General features: G+C 33.7%; 1 protein-coding gene across 1 annotated transcript; it reads right to left on the reverse strand.

The window, feature by feature from the left end:
- Positions 1-9496: 9496 nt before the first annotated feature.
- LOC106092671 (solute carrier family 22 member 3) lies at positions 9497-17558 on the reverse strand. Its single transcript, XM_013259579.2, has 6 exons — positions 16909-17558; positions 16682-16836; positions 11376-11544; positions 10993-11309; positions 10785-10919; positions 9497-9906 (listed from the first exon to the last, which is right to left on the reverse strand). Exons 1-6 carry the CDS (start codon positions 17541-17543, stop codon positions 9524-9526), a joined length of 1794 nt encoding a protein of 597 aa, XP_013115033.2. The 5' UTR covers positions 17544-17558; the 3' UTR covers positions 9497-9523.
- Positions 17559-19393: the final 1835 nt, after the last annotated feature.

Below are 19393 nucleotides of genomic sequence, written 5' to 3' on the forward strand. Positions count from 1 at the left end.
TAACCGATGTGAACTGAACCTGGCACAGTTGTTGAGAGTCATAACAGAACACTATGTATAACATTTCAGCCAAATCGGATAAAAATTGCGGCTTCCAGGGGCTCAAGAAGTCAAATCGACAGATCGGTTTATATGGGCGCTATATCAGGCTCTTGACCGATTTGAACCATACTTGGCACAGTTATTGGAAGTCATACCAGAACATTTTGTGCAAAATTTCAGCCAAATCGAAAAAGTTGAGGTTTCCATTGGCTCAAGAAATCAAATCGGGAGATCGGTTTATATGGCCCATATCAGTTCAGATGTGTGATAGCTGACACATTAACCAACCCTCTGATTTGAATTCGTAAAACTTCTTTGGGATCTAAGAAGTAAATTTTATTGTTCAACGCTCAAATTGAAATTCTAAAGATATACCCATGACTTAGATAGATAGATTTATTTTTGATGTTGGTGTAATTCGATTTATAGGTATGAAATATGTTACATTACTGATTGAAAAGGATTTACAACGATGCCATATTACGAAATTAATTTATTATTGAGAATTGTGTATATCGAATTCTCACACATCACTCACTCAATGGTTGTGAATCCATGTTTTAATTCAGAAACAAGAACCACTAACGCAACCATTAAAAATGAGGTCTATTTTGAATACAAGTTCAATAAATTGCAATAAAATTGACTATGAAAAATAATATTTAGATAACACTTATTTCCTTAGTTACCAGCATTTGTGCAAACCGCCTTGCCGTGGCATTTACCTTCAGTTATTAATGAAAACTAGGTGATTTTATTAACAAAAAAAAAACCCATTGCAAGTTAAGGTAGTCATATTTATTTATATGGAAATACAATACAAATAAATTGTTTACAAATCCACAGATTCTACAGGTATGGCCCCCACACTAGTCCTCCCTGTATGATAATGTGCCAAACAAGAAAAACAACCTTCGCCGCAGTTGGCCATAATTTGATGTTGATTTTGTAAATATAAAGCCTATCTTATATTTGCATAACAATTAGTTTGTGCCACCGGATTTAAGTGTAACAATTTTTATGACAATAACAGCGATAGTTATATAAAAGGAAAATTTCACAATGTTAAAAATCTATATAAATATATAAAATTTGAATTTTTATCGAAAAATTTTCCATCGAAAACCTGAAGTTTTATCATAAATTTTAAATTTTATTGAACATTTGAATTTCCATTAGAAACCTAAAGTTTTATCGAAAATTTGATTTTTTATCGAGAATTTGAATTTTTATCGATATTTTATATTTGTATCGAAAGCTTTAATTTTTTTTTGAAATTTGAAATTTTTATCGATAATTTAAATATTTATCGAAATTTTAAATTTTTTATCAAAAATTTAAATTTTTATCTAAAATTTTAATTTCTATCAAAAAATTAAATTTTTATCGAATATTCAAATTTTACTCGAAAATTTAACTTTTATCGAAAATCAAAAATTTTAATTTTAATCGAAAATTAAAATTTTATCGAATATTTAAAAATTAATCGAAAATTTTAATTTGTATCGAAAATTGTAATTTTAATCGAAAATTTTGATTTTATCGAGAATTTGATTTTTTATCAATATTTTAAATTTGTATCGAAAGTTGAAATTTTAATCGAAAATTTATCGATAGTTTAAATTTTTATTGAAATTTTTTATCGAAAATTTAAAATTTTATAGAAATTATAAATAACATTTTTGAATTTTAATCGAAAATTAAAATTTTATTGAAAATTTAAACTTTACCGAAAATTTTAATTTTATTGAAAATTCAATTTTTTTTTTGTTAAAATTTATAATTTTATTTATTTTATTTTAATTTTCATCGAAAGTTTTAATTTTCTTCGGATCTTTCAATTTTCATCGAAAATTTGAATTTGTATTAATAATTTTAATTTCCATTGAAATTTTGACTTTTTATCTAAAATTGTAATTATCGAAAATTTTAATTTCAACAAAAATTTGAATTTTTGTAGAAAATTTTAGTTTTCATCGAAAGTTTTAATTTTCATCGCAAGTTTTAGTTTTCATCGAAAGCTTTAATTTTCATTGAAAATTTTAATATTCAACGAAAATTGTAGTTCTCATCGAAAATTTTAGATTTTATCGAATATTTGAATTTTTATCGAAAATTTAAATAATCGAACAATATAAATTTTATCTAAAATTTTAATATTCGAAAATTAATGTTTTCATCGAAAAATTTAATTTTCATCAAAAATTTTAATTTTCATCGAAAATTTTAATTTTTATCAAATATTTTAATTTTCATCCAAAATTTTAATTTTCATCGAAAATTTTAATTTTCATCGAAAATTTTAATTTTCATCGAAAATTTTAATTTTCATCCAAAATTGTAATTTTCATAGAAAATTTTAATTTTCATAGAAAATTTTAATTTTCATAGAAAATTTTAATTTTCATAGAAAATTTTAATTTTCATAGAAAATTTAAATTTTTATCGAAAATTTTAATTTTTATCGAAAACGTGATTTTTTGAACATCTTCCATCTCGAGATTATATTCAATGATTTCTATTCAAAGAATAGCATAGCGAAGAAAATATAAAAGTTGAGCAAGTGTGTGTTGTTATTTAAAACACTTTGAGTGGCTAGTGTATCATGATTTCTGTAACGCCATGTAATTTCATCAGCACTTTTGCAAAATTAATTGAGGTGCCATATATACCCAAATACTATTGAGTACGGAGTAGAGCACGCTTTTGTTTTGACACAAGGCTCAATAGGTCCTCCAATTGTCCTTAGCGCAGCAAGAGAAAAGAAAACCTTATTTCCACTATTTCCATACAACTAATATCGAACACATATCGAAAACGGTAAATTTTATCGATAATTGTCATTTTTATCGAATATAAAAATTGTTATCGAAAATGTTTATTTCAATCAAAAATTTGTGTATCGAAAATTTTAATTTTCATCGAAAACTTATTGTTATCGAAAATGGTAATTTTAATCGAAATTTTTAATTTTCATGTAAAATTTTAATTTTCATCTAAAATTTTAAATTTTAATCGAAAATTTAATTTTTATCTGAAAGTTTAATTTTCATGCTTCCTTAGCGCAACAAAAGAGAAGAAAGCCTTATTTCCTCTATTCCCATACAAACTAATCACTAATGCTAAGAACAAAAAAAACACATATCGAAAACTGTTAATTTTATCGATAATTGTAATTTTTATAGATTATGCAAATTTTTATCGAATATGTTTATTTCCATCAAAAATTTTAATTATATCGAAAATTTTAATTTTCATCGAAAATTTGAATTTCCATGGAAAATTTTAAAATTTTATCGAAAATTTTATTTTTATCGCAAATTTAAAATTTTATCGAAAATTTTAATAATTAAAAATGTTAACTTTCATTGAAAATTTGAATTTTTATCGAAGTTTATGGTTTTCATCGAAAATTTGTATTTTCATGGAAAATTTTTAATTTTTATTGAAAAAATTGAATTTTCATTGATAATTTAAATTTTCATTGAAAATTTGAATTTTCATTGAAATTTTGAATTTTCATTGAAAATTTGAATTTTCATTGAAATTTTGAAATTTTATTGAAAATTTGAATTTAATTGAAAATTTGAATTTTCATTGAAAATTTTAATTTTCATTGAAATTTTGAATTTTCATTGAAATTTTGAATTTTCATTGAAAATTTTAATTTTCATTGAAAATTTGAATTTTGAATTTTTGTTGAATTTTCATTGAAAATTTGAATATTCATCAAAAATTTGAATTTTCATCAAAACTTTTAATTTGCTATCGAAAATTTGAATTTTCATTGAAAATTTTAATTTGCTATCGGAAACTTGAATTTTCATCGAAAATTTGAATATTTATCGAAAATTTGAATTTTCATCGAAAATTTTAATTTTTATCGAAAATTTTAAATCCCATCAAAAATTTGAATTTTCTTCGAAAATTTGAATTTTCATCGAAAATTTCCACTTTCATCGAAATTTTGAATTTCCATCAGAAATTTCTTATTCATGCTTAACGTGTAAATCGTTCGTAAAGAGACCACAAACAATTTTTTTAATTTTTTACATGAGGTTATATAATTTTATGCACTTATTGAAGGCGTTCTACTTAGTGATTATGGTAATTTTATATATCTTTGTATCGAAGTGCTTGTGAAATGTTGATCTATAAATATTTAAATTAATAATTTTACAACTCATTACTTAACTCACTGCCTCAAATCATAGATAGGAATAACTAGTACAACTCAGCCACCTAACCATGTCCATGTGAAAATCTTAAATAACTATTCGAATTATGAATTAGTAAAAATGGATTGAATTGTATAAATAAGAGAATAATTAACACGTGCTGGGTTGGTGTTTGTTTTTAGTTTACTATAACCACCACCATAGAATGGGGAGCATACTTACTTTGTCGTTCCGTTGTTCAGAAATTTATTTCTTATACCCTATAAAGTGCACTGAATAATGGGAATTGAATGGAGCCAATTTTTTCTATGAAATCAAATAAAATTTTTTATTATTTTTGAAAATATATATTTTTGACAAAATTTTGTAAAAAAAAAAATAGTTTTGAAAAAAAGCTCTAAGAAAATCTAATTTATTAAAAATTTTTCTAAAAAATAAAATTTTGGGAAAATTTTCCATAAATGTCGAAGAAAAATTTTCTTGAATTATGAAGAATTAACAAAATTTCTAAAAATTTGAAAACAGTTTATATATCTTTAACTTTAAAGTTTTCTACAAAACTTAGAGTATCACATATTCAACTCCAACTAGCTATTGTACCTTTTAAGGCTTTAACAATATTGGGAAAATATTTCAAATTCATAGTTTGCTACATGAAATGCTAAGAATGATCATAACAAAGTTTCATAGCAATTTTTGCAAACTTTTGATTGATTTATTAATGGATTATGTTAATTGAATGCTAAGTAATACGGTAATGTTAGTAAGTTAATCAATTCAAACTAGAAAATCAACAAAATTTAATTTACAACTCTCAGTTCGTACTCAAAAAAAAAAAAAAAAAACGAAGGATTTTAAATTTGGATGTCTAGGGGCTTGTTGGTGCCATGGTACGATGAAATACAAATTTCTTTTATGACTTCAATTATCGCAATTAACATTTCCTAAGAGAGAAAAAAATAACGATAGTCTTCTCTTATTGTCGTTGCTGTTATTTGTTTAATAACAATTGTCAATTTGTTATTAAGTCCATTTGTTTGTCTTTGAGAACGGAAATATTCTGTGTTGACATTTACGCCTTTTACACAAAGTGTATCAAAATGATATGGCATTGACATTGACCTAACATCCCCATGGGGAGGGTAGAGTTGGAAACGGAAATTATTGCTTTTAGAGTCTCATGTGACACAATATGTGAAAGGTTTTTTAAAAAATCAATTTGACGTCATCTTGGGATATGTGGTTGTTGTAGGTGCCAAGCAATTCTATTAACGTTTAAATTATTTGCTTTTCAATTCTAAAATTGATTTTGTTATAGAAAGACAGACAGACAAACATTCGCATGTTGGTGTTAGTGTTAATCAATTGTGTCCACATCATTCGTTTATTCAACCGAATGTGTCGCAGACGAAGAAGTGTTAATTGTCGATAGAAACTATTTTGGCTTCTTTCTTTTTGCATTAAATTGTAGAATTTTTAGCAACTGAGTCTTAATAAGAAGTAATTGAGAAGAAAAATGTGAGAGATATTTTTATATTAAAAAATATTCACAAATTGTCCGTGTTGCTTAGATTGGCTTGAAAAGGCAAAAATGTCTATAGATGGCGCTATTGAATGCACGCCCTGGTTTTTGTCTTTGCTACAATAATTTTTTTAAATGGTATAATTTACGATAATTACGTACTGGAACATTGTATTATTTCGTTTTAAGCATTTAGAAGACTAACATCCGCAATAAAATCAAATATTTATAAATAAAGCAATACATAAAAATTAAAATTTTGCAGAACTCTATGAAAATTAATTTCTGATTAAACTTTCTATACAGTGGAAAAGTATTAAAATCTTGTCATAGGAGAAGTCATCGTGAAAAACCTCAGCCAAATTGGAGAAAAAAAACTGCGCCCTCTAGAGGCTCAAGATGTCAAATCGGGAGATCTGCTTATATGTACGTCAACTATATCAGGTTATGAACCGATTCGGATAATGCTTGGCGCAGATATCCAATATCTATGCAAAGCATGGTCATAAGAGAAGTCATCTTGAAAACCCTCAGCCAAATCGGATAGGAAATGGGCACTCAAGAGGCTCAAGAAGTACGGTTTATATAGGAGCTATATTAGGTTATAAAGCAATCGGATTATACTAGGCACAGATATTAGAAGTCAAAGGAGAAGACTTCGTACAAAATTTCAGCGAAATCGGATTATAATTGCGCCCTCTAGAAAGACGCTCAAGAAGGCAATTTTGGCGATTGGTTTATATGAGAGCTATATCAGGTTATGGACCAATTCGGATCATACATGGCACATATATTGGAGGTCATAAGAGAAGTCATTGTTCAAAACATCAGCAAAATTGAATAAGAATTGCGTCCTCTAGAGGTTAAAGAAGTCAAATCGGTAGATCAGTTGATAACGGGTTATGAACCGATTCAGTCCAGATTTTGAAGGTCATTAGAGAAGTCATCGTGCAAACTCTCAGCCAAATCAGATAATAACTACGCCCTCTAGAGGGTCAAGAAGTAAAATCGGGAGACCGGTTTATATGGGAGCTAAATCAATTTTTAGACCGATTCAGGTCAAACTTGACACAAATGTTAGCGGTTTTAAAAGAAGTCATCGTACAAAACCTCAGCCATATCGGGTTAAAATTGCGCCCTCTAGAGGCTCAAAAAGTCAAACCGATAGATCCGTTTTAATGGGAGCTATATCTAAACTTGGATTGATTTCGTTTATATACAATCCCAACCGACATCAATGAGAAGTATTTGTGCAAAACTTTGAACGTCTAGCTTGACCCATTCGAAAGTTGGAGAACTTTCGACAGACGGATGGACAGACTTGCGTAGATGGACCTTAAACGCAATGATTCTCAAGAATATATATAAACCAGCATCCCGGTGGTCCGCTTCGTTACCCGCTTTATAATCTAGGACTTCCAAAAACCTAGGCTCCATCTGAACAGAAAGAAAAATTTTGATACCAAAATGTATGAATTTTTAATAGATCATTGAGTCACCAACTATTTATTTCTTAGTTGTACCTATATGTAAAATTTCAGACCCCTAGCTCTATGAAGAAAGTACCAAATGGTACTAATTTTGGTACCAAAATATGCGAATGGTGAATAGATTATTTAGCTACCCATCCTATATTTCTTACTTGTACCTACATGCCTCTAGCTCCATCTGAACAGAAAGTACCAAATGAAAACAAAAGGTACAAATTTCTAAGTTTTACCTACATGCCAAATTCAGGCCACTAGCGCCATCTGCACAGAATGTACCAAACGGTACCAATATTGGTACCAAAATGTACGAATTGTAAAAAGATCATAGTCACTCATCATATTTTCCTAATTATATCTGCATGCAAAATTTCAGACCTCCAGCTCTATCAACAAAGATAGTACCAAATGGTAACAATTTTGGTACCAAAATGTACGAATTTTGAATAGATCTTTTAGTCACCCATCAAATATTTTCTCAAATTTCAAACCTCTAGCTCCTTCTGTAAAAAAGTACCAAATGGTACCAATTGCGGTGCTAAACGTACGTTTTCTCCCCCTACCAGTACTATTTTTCCATTTTTCTTTTCACCATCATCCTTTTGCCGCTATCCTTCCGCCCCGTACAAAGTTCATCCATTTCCTACCTTTCAGGTACTTTTTTTAGTACTTAAATGTGCTAATTTCTAAAAACACTTATAAGGATGCCAAAGTGTACCCAAATTCCAAAATTCAGAGCTCTAGTTCAATTTACAAAGGAAGTAGCAAATAATACCAATAGCGGTACTAAACGTACTTTTTCGCATTTTCGGTACGATTTTCCAAATTTTTTTTCTTCAAGACATATTTTCTCGAGACGTTCTTTATTTTTTTTAGCCTAAGAACATTCTCCTAGCCCTATCTGTTCGCCCTGGGCAAATAGTAGCCATTTTCGTACTTATTGGTACTTTTTAGTACCAAACCCGGCCTTATCTGGCGCCTTCGACCCAAGACCAACATTCGTGCAAAATTTCATAATACTAGCTTTAGCCGTTGGAGATTATGGGCTTTTAGATCAATATTTCGAGGTGATGGAGGGTATAACCAGTAAAAACATGGTCAGTTAAGGCTGTATAGGAATCCGAAAAAGACTTACTGGGATAGACTCAGGAGCATATACAAGTGCCCTAGAGACATCGGAAATCAAGTCTACAAAGTGCCCGAAAAGAAGGTCCAGAATGGGTAACTAATCGCAAGACGAACCTATTGTGATGGGCATCGAAATTAACGGTACTCAAGAGGGCAAAAGGAGGCTCTTGAACAATGCGAAAAGAGAGCACATGGCAAAGACGGCTAGCTGGCAGTGCTGGTATGAACATTGTGCAGTCCTGGTCAGGTTTTTAAAGCTGACAAGTAGAGCGAAGAGCAGTTCCTGGTCGAAGTTCTGCCGTAAATTGCAGAGTACTAGTGAGCCGTCGAGTTTGAGCAAAGTGTTCTCGAAGGATCTCAGCACATCAAATTCTCTGAGGAGGGAGGAATAAACTTACACCGAGAGCAACCAGAAGACGGTGGAACTACCGATGGGGGCACACTTTCCAAGGAGACAAGATATCGCAATACTCACAGGAGCTGCATCTCGGCAACTCATCGGCTTCTGCTGCCTTGTTGTTCTTCAGTCAGGTCACAGCTACTTGGATCTCATTCTGACTAGGAGGTAAACATTTTATACCATCATCAGGGATTGAATTGTTGAAGTTGATTTTTTTTCGAGTTGCTTTTGTGGAGTTTGTGTGCAGTTGTATTTTTGCAACGTGACGCTCAAAACCAAAGCTCAACACGTACATTCTCTTCTTGACGCTTGAAAGCGATCGTCATCCTTTGCTGCCAGACGTAAGATGTGTTTTTAGTCGTCAACGTTTAAAATTTTTTTAACTTTTGCGACTTTTTATTTTGACATTTGTTTGCAGAGTTGCAATATTCAAGCGCTCATTCTATTTCGGCCTCAACTTTGTAAGCGCAGCTCTTGTCATTTTGTACCCTATTGAGTCACACCTATACTCGTAGACGGTTACTTACTTGACTGCTTTTGACATCATTGCCATGTGCTGCATGACATTTATGATGCTTTGAGATTTGTATCTTTGTGTTTTGAATAAAAACTTGGACATTGGAATGTTCCGATAAAATTTAATAAATACCACAGTTGATATGCTTATATCTGCATTACATTTAAATATTAGTTTATGATAAAAAAAGGTTTTGTTGCATAAATAAAAACATTTTATATATAAATTTGCTATATAAAATTATATTTTCTAATTACATTCTTCTATTAATGATGTAGGTTTGTGATTTACCAAACTTTGTGGTGGTATCAGCATTGTTCTTGACGGCTTCGCATTAACATTCTTTTGGAAATAGGTATTAAAATAACACATAATAATGCCACTGCTCACCGCAGCCGTGGCAAACATTGTCATGGGTAATAAATAGTGAATTTTTCCTATTACCAAAGTGAAAGGAACCACAGTCAACCAAAAACCGCTGAAACATCCTGTGGACAGCATTAGCATAGGTCTTTTCTCTGGCGCAACCATTTGGCCTGAGCAGGCGGTTAATACAACCAACACAGCGGAATTTAACATCTTCAAGATGAGCCAAAACAACAGCTCATAGCCGGCTTTGCGAGATTCTTTGACTGAAAAAAAAATGTAAAAATTAAACTTTTTGAAGGTTGTCGTAGAAGGTGGTTAACATGATTTTAGATAGCTTAAAAAAATATGGCAACATTATCGATAACAGCTGGGATTGTCAAAGTGATGTTCAGCTGATACAATTATCGAAACACCGTGGCAGACCATTTCGATAAAGTTAAAGGTAATAACCGTAGTTAAAACTACCATAGCAAGACTATTAACAAATTAGTCTTAAATTTTTCCGTATGCGCTACTTACCATTCATTGAAACGTCTTTTTTCATGATTCAATATGCAAGAACTTTTATCAAGTCAATTTCTTTCATTTCTTATTAAGGAGTGATAGTACGAGTAGGGCATGCGGGAAATATGATGAGACGTTGGAGCATTTCCTTTGTCATTGCCCGGCTTTCGCGTCTAACAGATACCGGCTCTTAGGTGGGGACACAATACCAGTCATGAACCAACTTAGAAGCGTGGCATGGAAAAAAATTAAGAATTTTAAGTAAGTAGCACGGAATTCCTAAATTAAATTTCCTTTTTGGAGGTTACTTTTTATTGTGTTTAGAGCGCACAACAAGCCAATTACTGGTTTAGGTGTATGTTCATAGTGACATGGGGCGGATTAACATCCGCACCCTCTTTTCGACCTAACTTATTAAGGACATATAAGCAATTTAAGTTATTCGTTTGTTTCGCATAAGCCTTTGCTTTTAAGGAGATATAAGAATTTTAAGTTATTTAAATTTTTAAGTCGTCATGTTATGGCAGGTTTTAGGGCAAAAATTGAGGTAGTCATTATATTTTCTACCGATTTCAAATAACATCACCTTTACACTCTTAAACATAATTAAAAATCAAAAGTTTTTTAGTTTACTTACCATTATTTGGTGATAACCATATAAAATATGTGGTAACACCTGCAATTATCATTAACCATCCAGAGCATAACCAATGGCGCCTTGTATAGAGAATTATGTAAAGACCCATGGCTATGCCCAACATTTCCGCTAATCCTATTCGAAAAATACAATTATTGTTCTTTAAGCCATAGAAAAGCGAAACCATATTCAAACTCATTTCACCCACCCAAGCAAAATGTATTAACATGCATATGTTTCACACCCAATAGGCGAATCATCAAAATCATCACTGTGTAGATGACAACCGAAACGGCCCACAACCAATGTAGCAGGGCTATAAAACGTCTAGGCGTCTTGCCATCCCATATGGTCCAATAGAGATGTTTTTTACCTTGCTGCAGATCCCAAGATTGTTGTTCCAAACGTGTTGCAACATCTAAAGGAATTTCTTTGTTATTTATTCTGGCTGATTGTACCAAAATTTGAAGAGTTTCATTTATATGGCCCTGCTTCAATAACCAGCGAGGACTATCGGTTATCCATCTGAAATGATTTGAATTAATTAATAATAGTTTTGTTTTAGGAAGATACATATATCAAGTGGTTCACCTATGAGGTATTATAAATAGCAAAAGTGATGATGATATGGCAATATATAAGGAATTCCAGCTATCACAGTATAAAGTCACTCCAGGTAAGAGTATGAGACCAATCGAGGCAAAGAGATCGGAAAGAGTGTTGGTTATCATTCTTTGACGGCCAAAAGTTATATCGGATACTGAAAGGGAAATATATTTAAGAAGTAATGTAGGATACTGAAATGGATTAATTTTGGTAAGAGCAAAAATAACACTGGTTTAATGAACATAAATAAGGCAAAAATTAAAAGAGGGCATTTTAAAAAAAGAAACAAGTAAAAGTAACAAGGATTCTGCTAAAAATTTATATAAATAAATTTAGTTGAAGGGCATAATTTTATTCTATACATACCAAACTTCTGTCTAACCAGCAAAAATTAAAGCTTCTAGGAACCCAACAAGGATAGTAAGTAGACAGGTTTATATGGGAGCTATATCAGGTTATAGACCGTGCTTAGCACAGTTGTTGGAAGTCGTAACGGAAATCCGCATGCAAAATTTCAGCCAAAATCGAACAAAAATTGCGGCTTGTAAGTGCTGGAGAAGTCAAATCGGGAGATCGGTTTATATGGGAGCTATATCAGGTTATAGACTGATTTGTACTGTACTTGGCATAGTTATTTAAAGTCATAAGAAATCACTACATGCTCAATTTCAGGCAAATCGGACAAAAATTGCGGCATGTAAGGGCTGAAGAAGTCAAATCGGGAGATCGGTTTATATGGGAGCTATACCAGGTGTTTTACCGATTTGAACCGTACTTGGCACAATTGTTGGAAGTCATAACAGAACACTACCTGCAAAGTTTCAGCCAAATCGGACAAAAATTGCGGATTGCAGGGTCCAAAAAGTCAATGACCCACATTCATATTAAGTATCTGTGCAAAATTTCAAGCTGCTAGCTTTAGGCGTTAGACCGCTATCGTGATTTCGACAGACCGGCGGACGGACGGACATGACTGGATCGACGCAGAAGATCGAATCTATCAAGGATATATATACTTTGTGGGGTCTAAGACGAATATTAGGAGGTGTTACAAACGGAATGACTAGATTAGTGTAGTGGTGATGGGTATAAAAAACTACAATCATAGTGTGTAAAAACAGAAAATATCGCTTTTGTAGTCTAGTTGTTCAACACTGATTTTTTGAAAATACAATAGTATTTTTATAGGCTTTTAAAGTTAAGTTAAAGTTCAGGCTATCGATTAAGGTATATATTCAGGGTAAGGCAGATTCATCATGATGTAGTGTTCCGGTGTATAAGCGAAAATTGTGTGTTCGTTGCGTTAGTGTTATAAAGTAATTGATAAAACTTATTCTTCTCAAAAGGTGACTGACAATGACTGCTTGTCCAACGCTTGGTTGAGATTTTCAAAACTTGCACTGTGATAAGTCCCTCATTGTTGGCAATTTGAGCATTTGTTATTTAGATGTTTTGTTATGATTTCTGATGGTTCATCCACCCACTAATTACAGGCTTCATATTCTACATTCATCGCCAACCATACCATTCAATCCCATGGCAGCCGGTTGTACGTACCGGTTGCCGCCTCAGTGTACAACACACTGCTACAACGACGTCGACCCTTATCATTGCTTTGAAGTTAGTGGGCAATATCTTTGCATGGTTTGTAGTCTAGGCGTCTGACGGGGATTCTGGTTATAACTCACATTCAACGGTTTTTCGATGTTACACCAGGTCAACATACGATGTATTTTATCCAGGCTAAGACCTAAGGCAATCATAAAATCGCCACCAATTACAAATTTGGCTACAATATCGGCCATTATAAACTCATGGTTTACGGATATATCGGCGATAGCCAGCTTCAGAACGGCCTATTATTCTACTGTTGTGGACTCACTCCGAGGCCGTACGCAATTTGACTCCATTTAAAGGAGATTTAATGGCTCGTCGAAGGTTTTTTCAATTACTATGATATCGTCCAGGTATATTAGGCACGACTTCTAGTGAAGCGCCTTAAATGCTCGCTCGATAAGTCTCTAAAAAGGTAGCTGGAGCATTGCAAAGTTCAAATGGCATAACGTTTGAATTTTCACGGGCTATCCATTAACGCAAAATTTCCGTTTTTCTTTACCTTTCTCTGTTATCTCTAACTGCCAATAACCACTCTGCAGGTCAAGGGTGGAGAACCATTTTGTTGCGGCGAGGTTGTTCGATGTGTCATAAATTCTTGGGAGTGGGTAGCAGTCCTTTTTGGCGATATCTTTGAGCTTTCTTTAATCCACACTGAATTGAGTGCTTGCGTCTTTCTTTTTAACCGGTATCACTGGGGAGTACACCGGACTTGGTGATAGTGCTGTAACACCACTTTCCCCTATATCCCTTACCAGCTTCTGGACTTCGTCGCTCTTTGCCAGGAGCATGTTTCATAGGTATTATATTTTGTTAGATTGGTTTCTTTCTCAATTTTTATTCGTAGGACAAAAGCTGAAATGTGTTTAAAATTAAATCTTCGCTTCGATAACCACCGCTGAAAATTTTTCTGATGTTCACGCCGGGTTTTGAAATCTGGCGTTCAGCGTCATAGACTAACCTCTGCGCCACGGCGGCTTCCAATTAGGCCGAATTATAAAACTTTTTCAAGATAATGATTCAAGAGTTCGTGTTGCTGAGATACGAACACAAAACGGAACATGACTGCGGTGAGACGAGCGACGGCCACAGAAAAGAAATTTAGCTTATGTAAAATAAATATCACACTCGAAATTGGTGCTTATCGAGAACCAAGAGGCTCCTTTGAAAAAATAATCATCTCGCGATATTACACACCGATCGACATAATGAATCATCAAACAAATTATCATTACTAGATTTGAAACCATCAACTCATGACTCTGGGGAGCATGCAACTTCTTGCTAAACTTTAAATGTTAGTTCACATTAATGTGTCCAAGTGACAACCTAAAACTTTTGCGAAATGAGCCATCCCATCGTCGCTGTGAAGTTACTTTTCTTAACTTGTCGACAACACACCAACTTTCTAATGTTAGCAATCGCCTTAGTCAACGGCCTAGAAGCCAAGTTTTTTCTTCTCTTTGCACTAGGCCACTCATTAACTCCTGGGCTAAGCTTTGAATTCCACATACCAAGCTAGAATCCATGTTTTTCTTCTCTTTGCGCTAAGATACTCATTAACTCCTAGGGTATGCTTTGGATTGGCACATACCGTAGTCTTAGACGGTCTTGAGAAGAGATTGAATCTTCAAACAACTAAGAAAGATGACAAAATCGATTGCATATTAAATTTACAATCATACTATGATCCATCCATGAAGATTCAAATTGACGGTGTGAAAAAGTTCCTGAAAAAAGGTTCAAATCAGTCTACAATCACGTTGCCGATCTGCGGGATCCAAACTTTTTTCAGCCAACCTTTTGTCTTTTCTTGAAAGCTGGCCCTATACAGATGTCCTCAAAAACTGCCATCGCATGAAGTTCTGTCTTCGGTTGGACAATAACTGTATCATGGTCACTAAAAAATATTCCATTCCTGTGAAGGCGGCGGCAAGTTAAACTGTGTTTAACAATCTTCAAACTTTGAGAATTTGATTTTTTTGTGATGTGACTTCAAAATCACAATGTAAAACTTTGTGAATTCCAATTTTACATACATGTTTATAAAGATATGGCAATACTTTATCCAATCTCAGCCAAATGAAAAAAAAAAACCTTTTACTCAATTGGATAATGAGTCCCCACTTAATCATTTGTTCCCTGTAAGGTTCTAGCTGAATTTAAAATGGCATGCACTTCTTTAATGCTCGCTGGCTACCCCTATTGTATGCATTATCAACTGATATTTAAGCAGCCGTAGCGGAAAGAAGCAGCGAGCGCAATGAACTCTTGAATAGCATACTGAAAATTTTATTTTACTTCCTTATTCTCTTCCTTAAGGTAGGGATTACTTGCATATTGGACTAACATTTTGGAGTGAATTTATAGGCGTTTTTAGATGGATTTTGCAGAACACAAATGACGAGATACGCTTTGATAGATAAAAAATAACCTTCGTATAGAAGTTAAAAAGGACAGGCCGCATTGTAAACGAGGAAATACAAGCATTTTAAGTTCTTTGATTGTTAATTCCCCTCAGTAGATAGCCAATTGCCTTTGTAGACATTGCCATATAAATTTAATCAAAGTTTTTATTTGGTTTTCGCTCGGAAATCGCAATTGGAATCTTAACCAACCTTAAGTTTAATCAACCAACTAACGTTCGCTGGGTTATCATGTTTTTAAGTCACGACGATATATTTAACACATGGAGCGTGAAACAGGCAGGTGTTGGAACATTTAATACTTTAACGAGGCACACATAAGTATAATAAAGTTCCAATTTTAAAACCGGTATTATGATTCGTAAGTGAACGCTGAAGCTTTATTGCTGTGTAAAATTTGGGAAAATTTTTGGTGACTTGCAAAATTGACAAACAAATCGCCTGCAGTTAAATAAATGTTTTTGTCGTGTGCTGATTATATGTTTGACACACTCGTAATGTGCTTTGGGGGAATTAGGTTTTAATTAATGGTAAACACAAAGACCTTTGAATAGCTCTGTGGCAAATGACTTAAGAGAAGCATTATCTTATAACTTTGGAATTATAAAGGTTTTGCCTGCAGATTCTGGATTTCTATATAAATAGTCCATATTTGATTGAATTTTTAAGCATTTTGTTGTCTGTTTCAAATTTCTGTCAAAGAGTCCCCAAGGTTCTTGCTAGAGTTCAAACCAAGGCTTCAGGTTCATAGGCGGACATACTGGGCTTTGCGCCATGGAGCCACTATACATAGTCTTTTCATGCCATAGTTTTAAATCTGAACTACGGGTGGGTCAATCTAATAATTCAATCGAATTTGACTGGTTGTTGTCTTTCAGGAAATTTTGGCGCTGGCAAGTGTTGAAAGTTTTGTAATTTCTTGCGTCTCTCTGATTATATCGTTCCTTAGCTTTCAAAGCAAGTAACCATTCGATAAATACTTCCTTTGTTAGATCTCGATGGTTATTGGGTTGGTATCAGCCCATAATTGGTAAATATCATTAACATCCGGCTTGGACAGTGGTTTACAAAAACCTGCAACATTTTCTGAGCCTTTCGTTGAGTCATAAACGATTTTCGATTTCATGCATGAATTGAAGTAATTGCTCTCTATTCTTTTTGGGTTACTTCCATGTTAGGGTTTAATATTACGAATCGCCATTGAATGCAGTCCCGAAGCTTATACCATAAGAATAAAATCATATAACTCACCAATTACTTTTCCTGACACAACCATAAAGGCACAAAAAACTGATGTCACACAACGATAGAAAACATGTAGAATAAATGTGGGCACCAGACCAGTTAAATTTCCGCAAACTATCTGACCAAACATGCCAATAAGCATAAGGCGCTTGGGACTTACACTGTTTGGAAAGTAAAGAAGAGAAATTTTATTAAAAAAAAAATATTAATTAGTACCTAAAACTCACACTTACAAGTCCATTATATTTAAGGCTATAAGACCTCCAACCAGGCCACCCAAGGCATGAAAGGCCTGGGTAAGGGCGACCAACATTTCACGAGAACACACCAAATCGAATTGCATTACCAACGAGGAATATTCCGCTCTATGTTCGAATTCATCGCAGGGTATGCGTTTTTCATAAGACAACTGTTTTGAATTGTTATCAGAGTTGTTAAGACCATGTTGATCTTCTGGCGGAGTATAATAGCATTGATCTATATAAAATTCTCTATCTGTCTTCTCCAGAGCTTCTTTAGCACCATATAGACTTCTTGGCATAGAGCTGTTCGCACCGTTAGTCACGGGGGGTATGCAAAAATATTCCTTTGTTAATGGCACTGGAGCGGTGAAACTGATGCAAGCCGTAAACCATGTTGCCGGTATCTTACATAGGAATATAAAAATTATAGTACGTAGTTGCCATTTGCCAAAATTTCCGGTGATTTCTGCCACGACATCACAATCTGCACTTGAGGTCATCAGGTTATGTGTTTGAGCTCTGCCCAAGCCCGTTGTATGCTGAGTCGTATGTTGTGATAAAGACTGCCACTTTCGAACTGACGTCCCAAGTTGTTTCGGCAAAGCAATTAAGCCATCGAAGCGCATCGAATAACTTGGTTTGTATGAGCGAAACTTCCATGACGTTTGAATACTAATGGATGGCGTGTGTGTGTGTGTGTAGGAATGTTTTTGTTTGTTTTGCTAAACAGTTAACATCTGTTTTTTGCGGTATGCGCTCTTTATGTGTATGTATATCAGTTTGTTGGGGAAAAGCATGGCTTGCGCTCTTTCCGTCTGAGTCGTTAGACTGCAGGTGAATAGATGTTGTTGCTGCTCTTACCTGTGGGGAAGCTCTGTTGACATTAGTCATTTGATAGACGCTGCCAATGAAATATTATGGTGCAATTAGGCGGGTGTTAACTGGGTTAAATACGATTATTTGCTATAGAGCATTTAAAAAATGTATGTGATTGCAATTGAATGGCAGAACAGCAATGATTTCCCAGATTCTGTGGCATGCACAAAGAGACTGGCAATTAAAATGGGGAACTCCTTAATGGTAGCAATTAACAGTTAATAATTCATGTATTGATTGAGATTACCACTACAAACATACTAATATTAAGGCGATACACTCATTTTAAGTTACCTGTAGAAAATTTTGTAGAACCGTCATTTCTGTCATTTTCATTTAAATTTTGTCAATACACAAATCTTTTAGGAAATATTAAAGTTTCATTTCTATAAAAAAATCAGTGTGTTTGCCCAGGTCAACGGAACCCGTAATTCAACAGTTCGATATTTGTGCTATCCCGCGGTGTGTTCTCGAACAGGCCACCACTGAACATGAACGTGTTTACCACGCGGTGTGCTCACGCAGGACACCAGTCTTCCCTCACGACATAACATGATCCGAGCTATATCGCAGTGTGCTTACGCAAATGCAAATTACAAATGTAAATCGGTCGCCTAACCATCCGGCGGTGTGTTTACGTGGGCCACTAACGATCCTAAATCTGTCGCCTGTTGAACGCGACATTTTATGGGAACAGTTAGTATATTTTAGCATTGACTCAAGCCTGCGCCTCCTACCAAGTAAGGCGACATCTAACAGTTCTCAGCGTTTACGGTTTCTTACTGGTTAATGTCGATACTAGTGTAACCAATTATTGAATCACATGATTGGCAATGCAATGTGTTGATTGCTCATAACGATTTTTGTCGTTTTGTCTTTGAGACAAGGTTCGGGCTGTTATGTTCACCATAGATGAGATGGGAAGAAAATAATGAGAATGCAAACAGGGTTTGATTACAATACAGTGTACAGCAATAGATTAAACAGAGATGGGAACTTGTGCACCCGATAAAAAGCGAAAAGGGCCAGACGAATCGGAGAAAATTTCTAAGAGTTTCCTTTAGACAGACAGACAAAAGGACACGAGTGCGAGTTAGGAAGAGAGACAGGTCAAAGGAATGGATTAAACTTTAACACCAGTACCAGAGTGGTGGTGAAGGGTGTATAGAGTCTAGAAGTCAAACTGAAATATTGGTTGGCATGGTGGCAAATATTTTTAAGGTAATGGTGGTCACAAATATGTTCAAATTCACCGAAAGATTAGAATGACTCCAACCAAAAGTTTCTCCAAAAGTTGTTCGACTCAAACCGATTTTTTGAATGAAAAGTGGTTTAACTTAAACCAAGAATGGTTTGACTGGAACCAGAGTTGTTAGACTCAAACAAAGGTTGGTTTGATTTAACCAGGAGTGGTTCAATTTAAACAGAAGTGGTTTGATTTAAGCCCGACATAGTTCGATCTAAACCAGGAATTGTTTGATTTTAATCAGGAGGAGTTTGATTTTAACTAGGAGTTGTTTGATTTAAGCCAGGATGGGTTTATTTTAAAAATCGAATAGTTTGATTTAAATCAGGAGTGGTTTAATTAAACCAGGAGTGG

This window comes from Stomoxys calcitrans, chromosome 2, assembly GCF_963082655.1.
Source record: "Stomoxys calcitrans chromosome 2, idStoCalc2.1, whole genome shotgun sequence".
Classification (NCBI taxonomy): Eukaryota; Metazoa; Arthropoda; class Insecta; order Diptera; family Muscidae; genus Stomoxys; species Stomoxys calcitrans.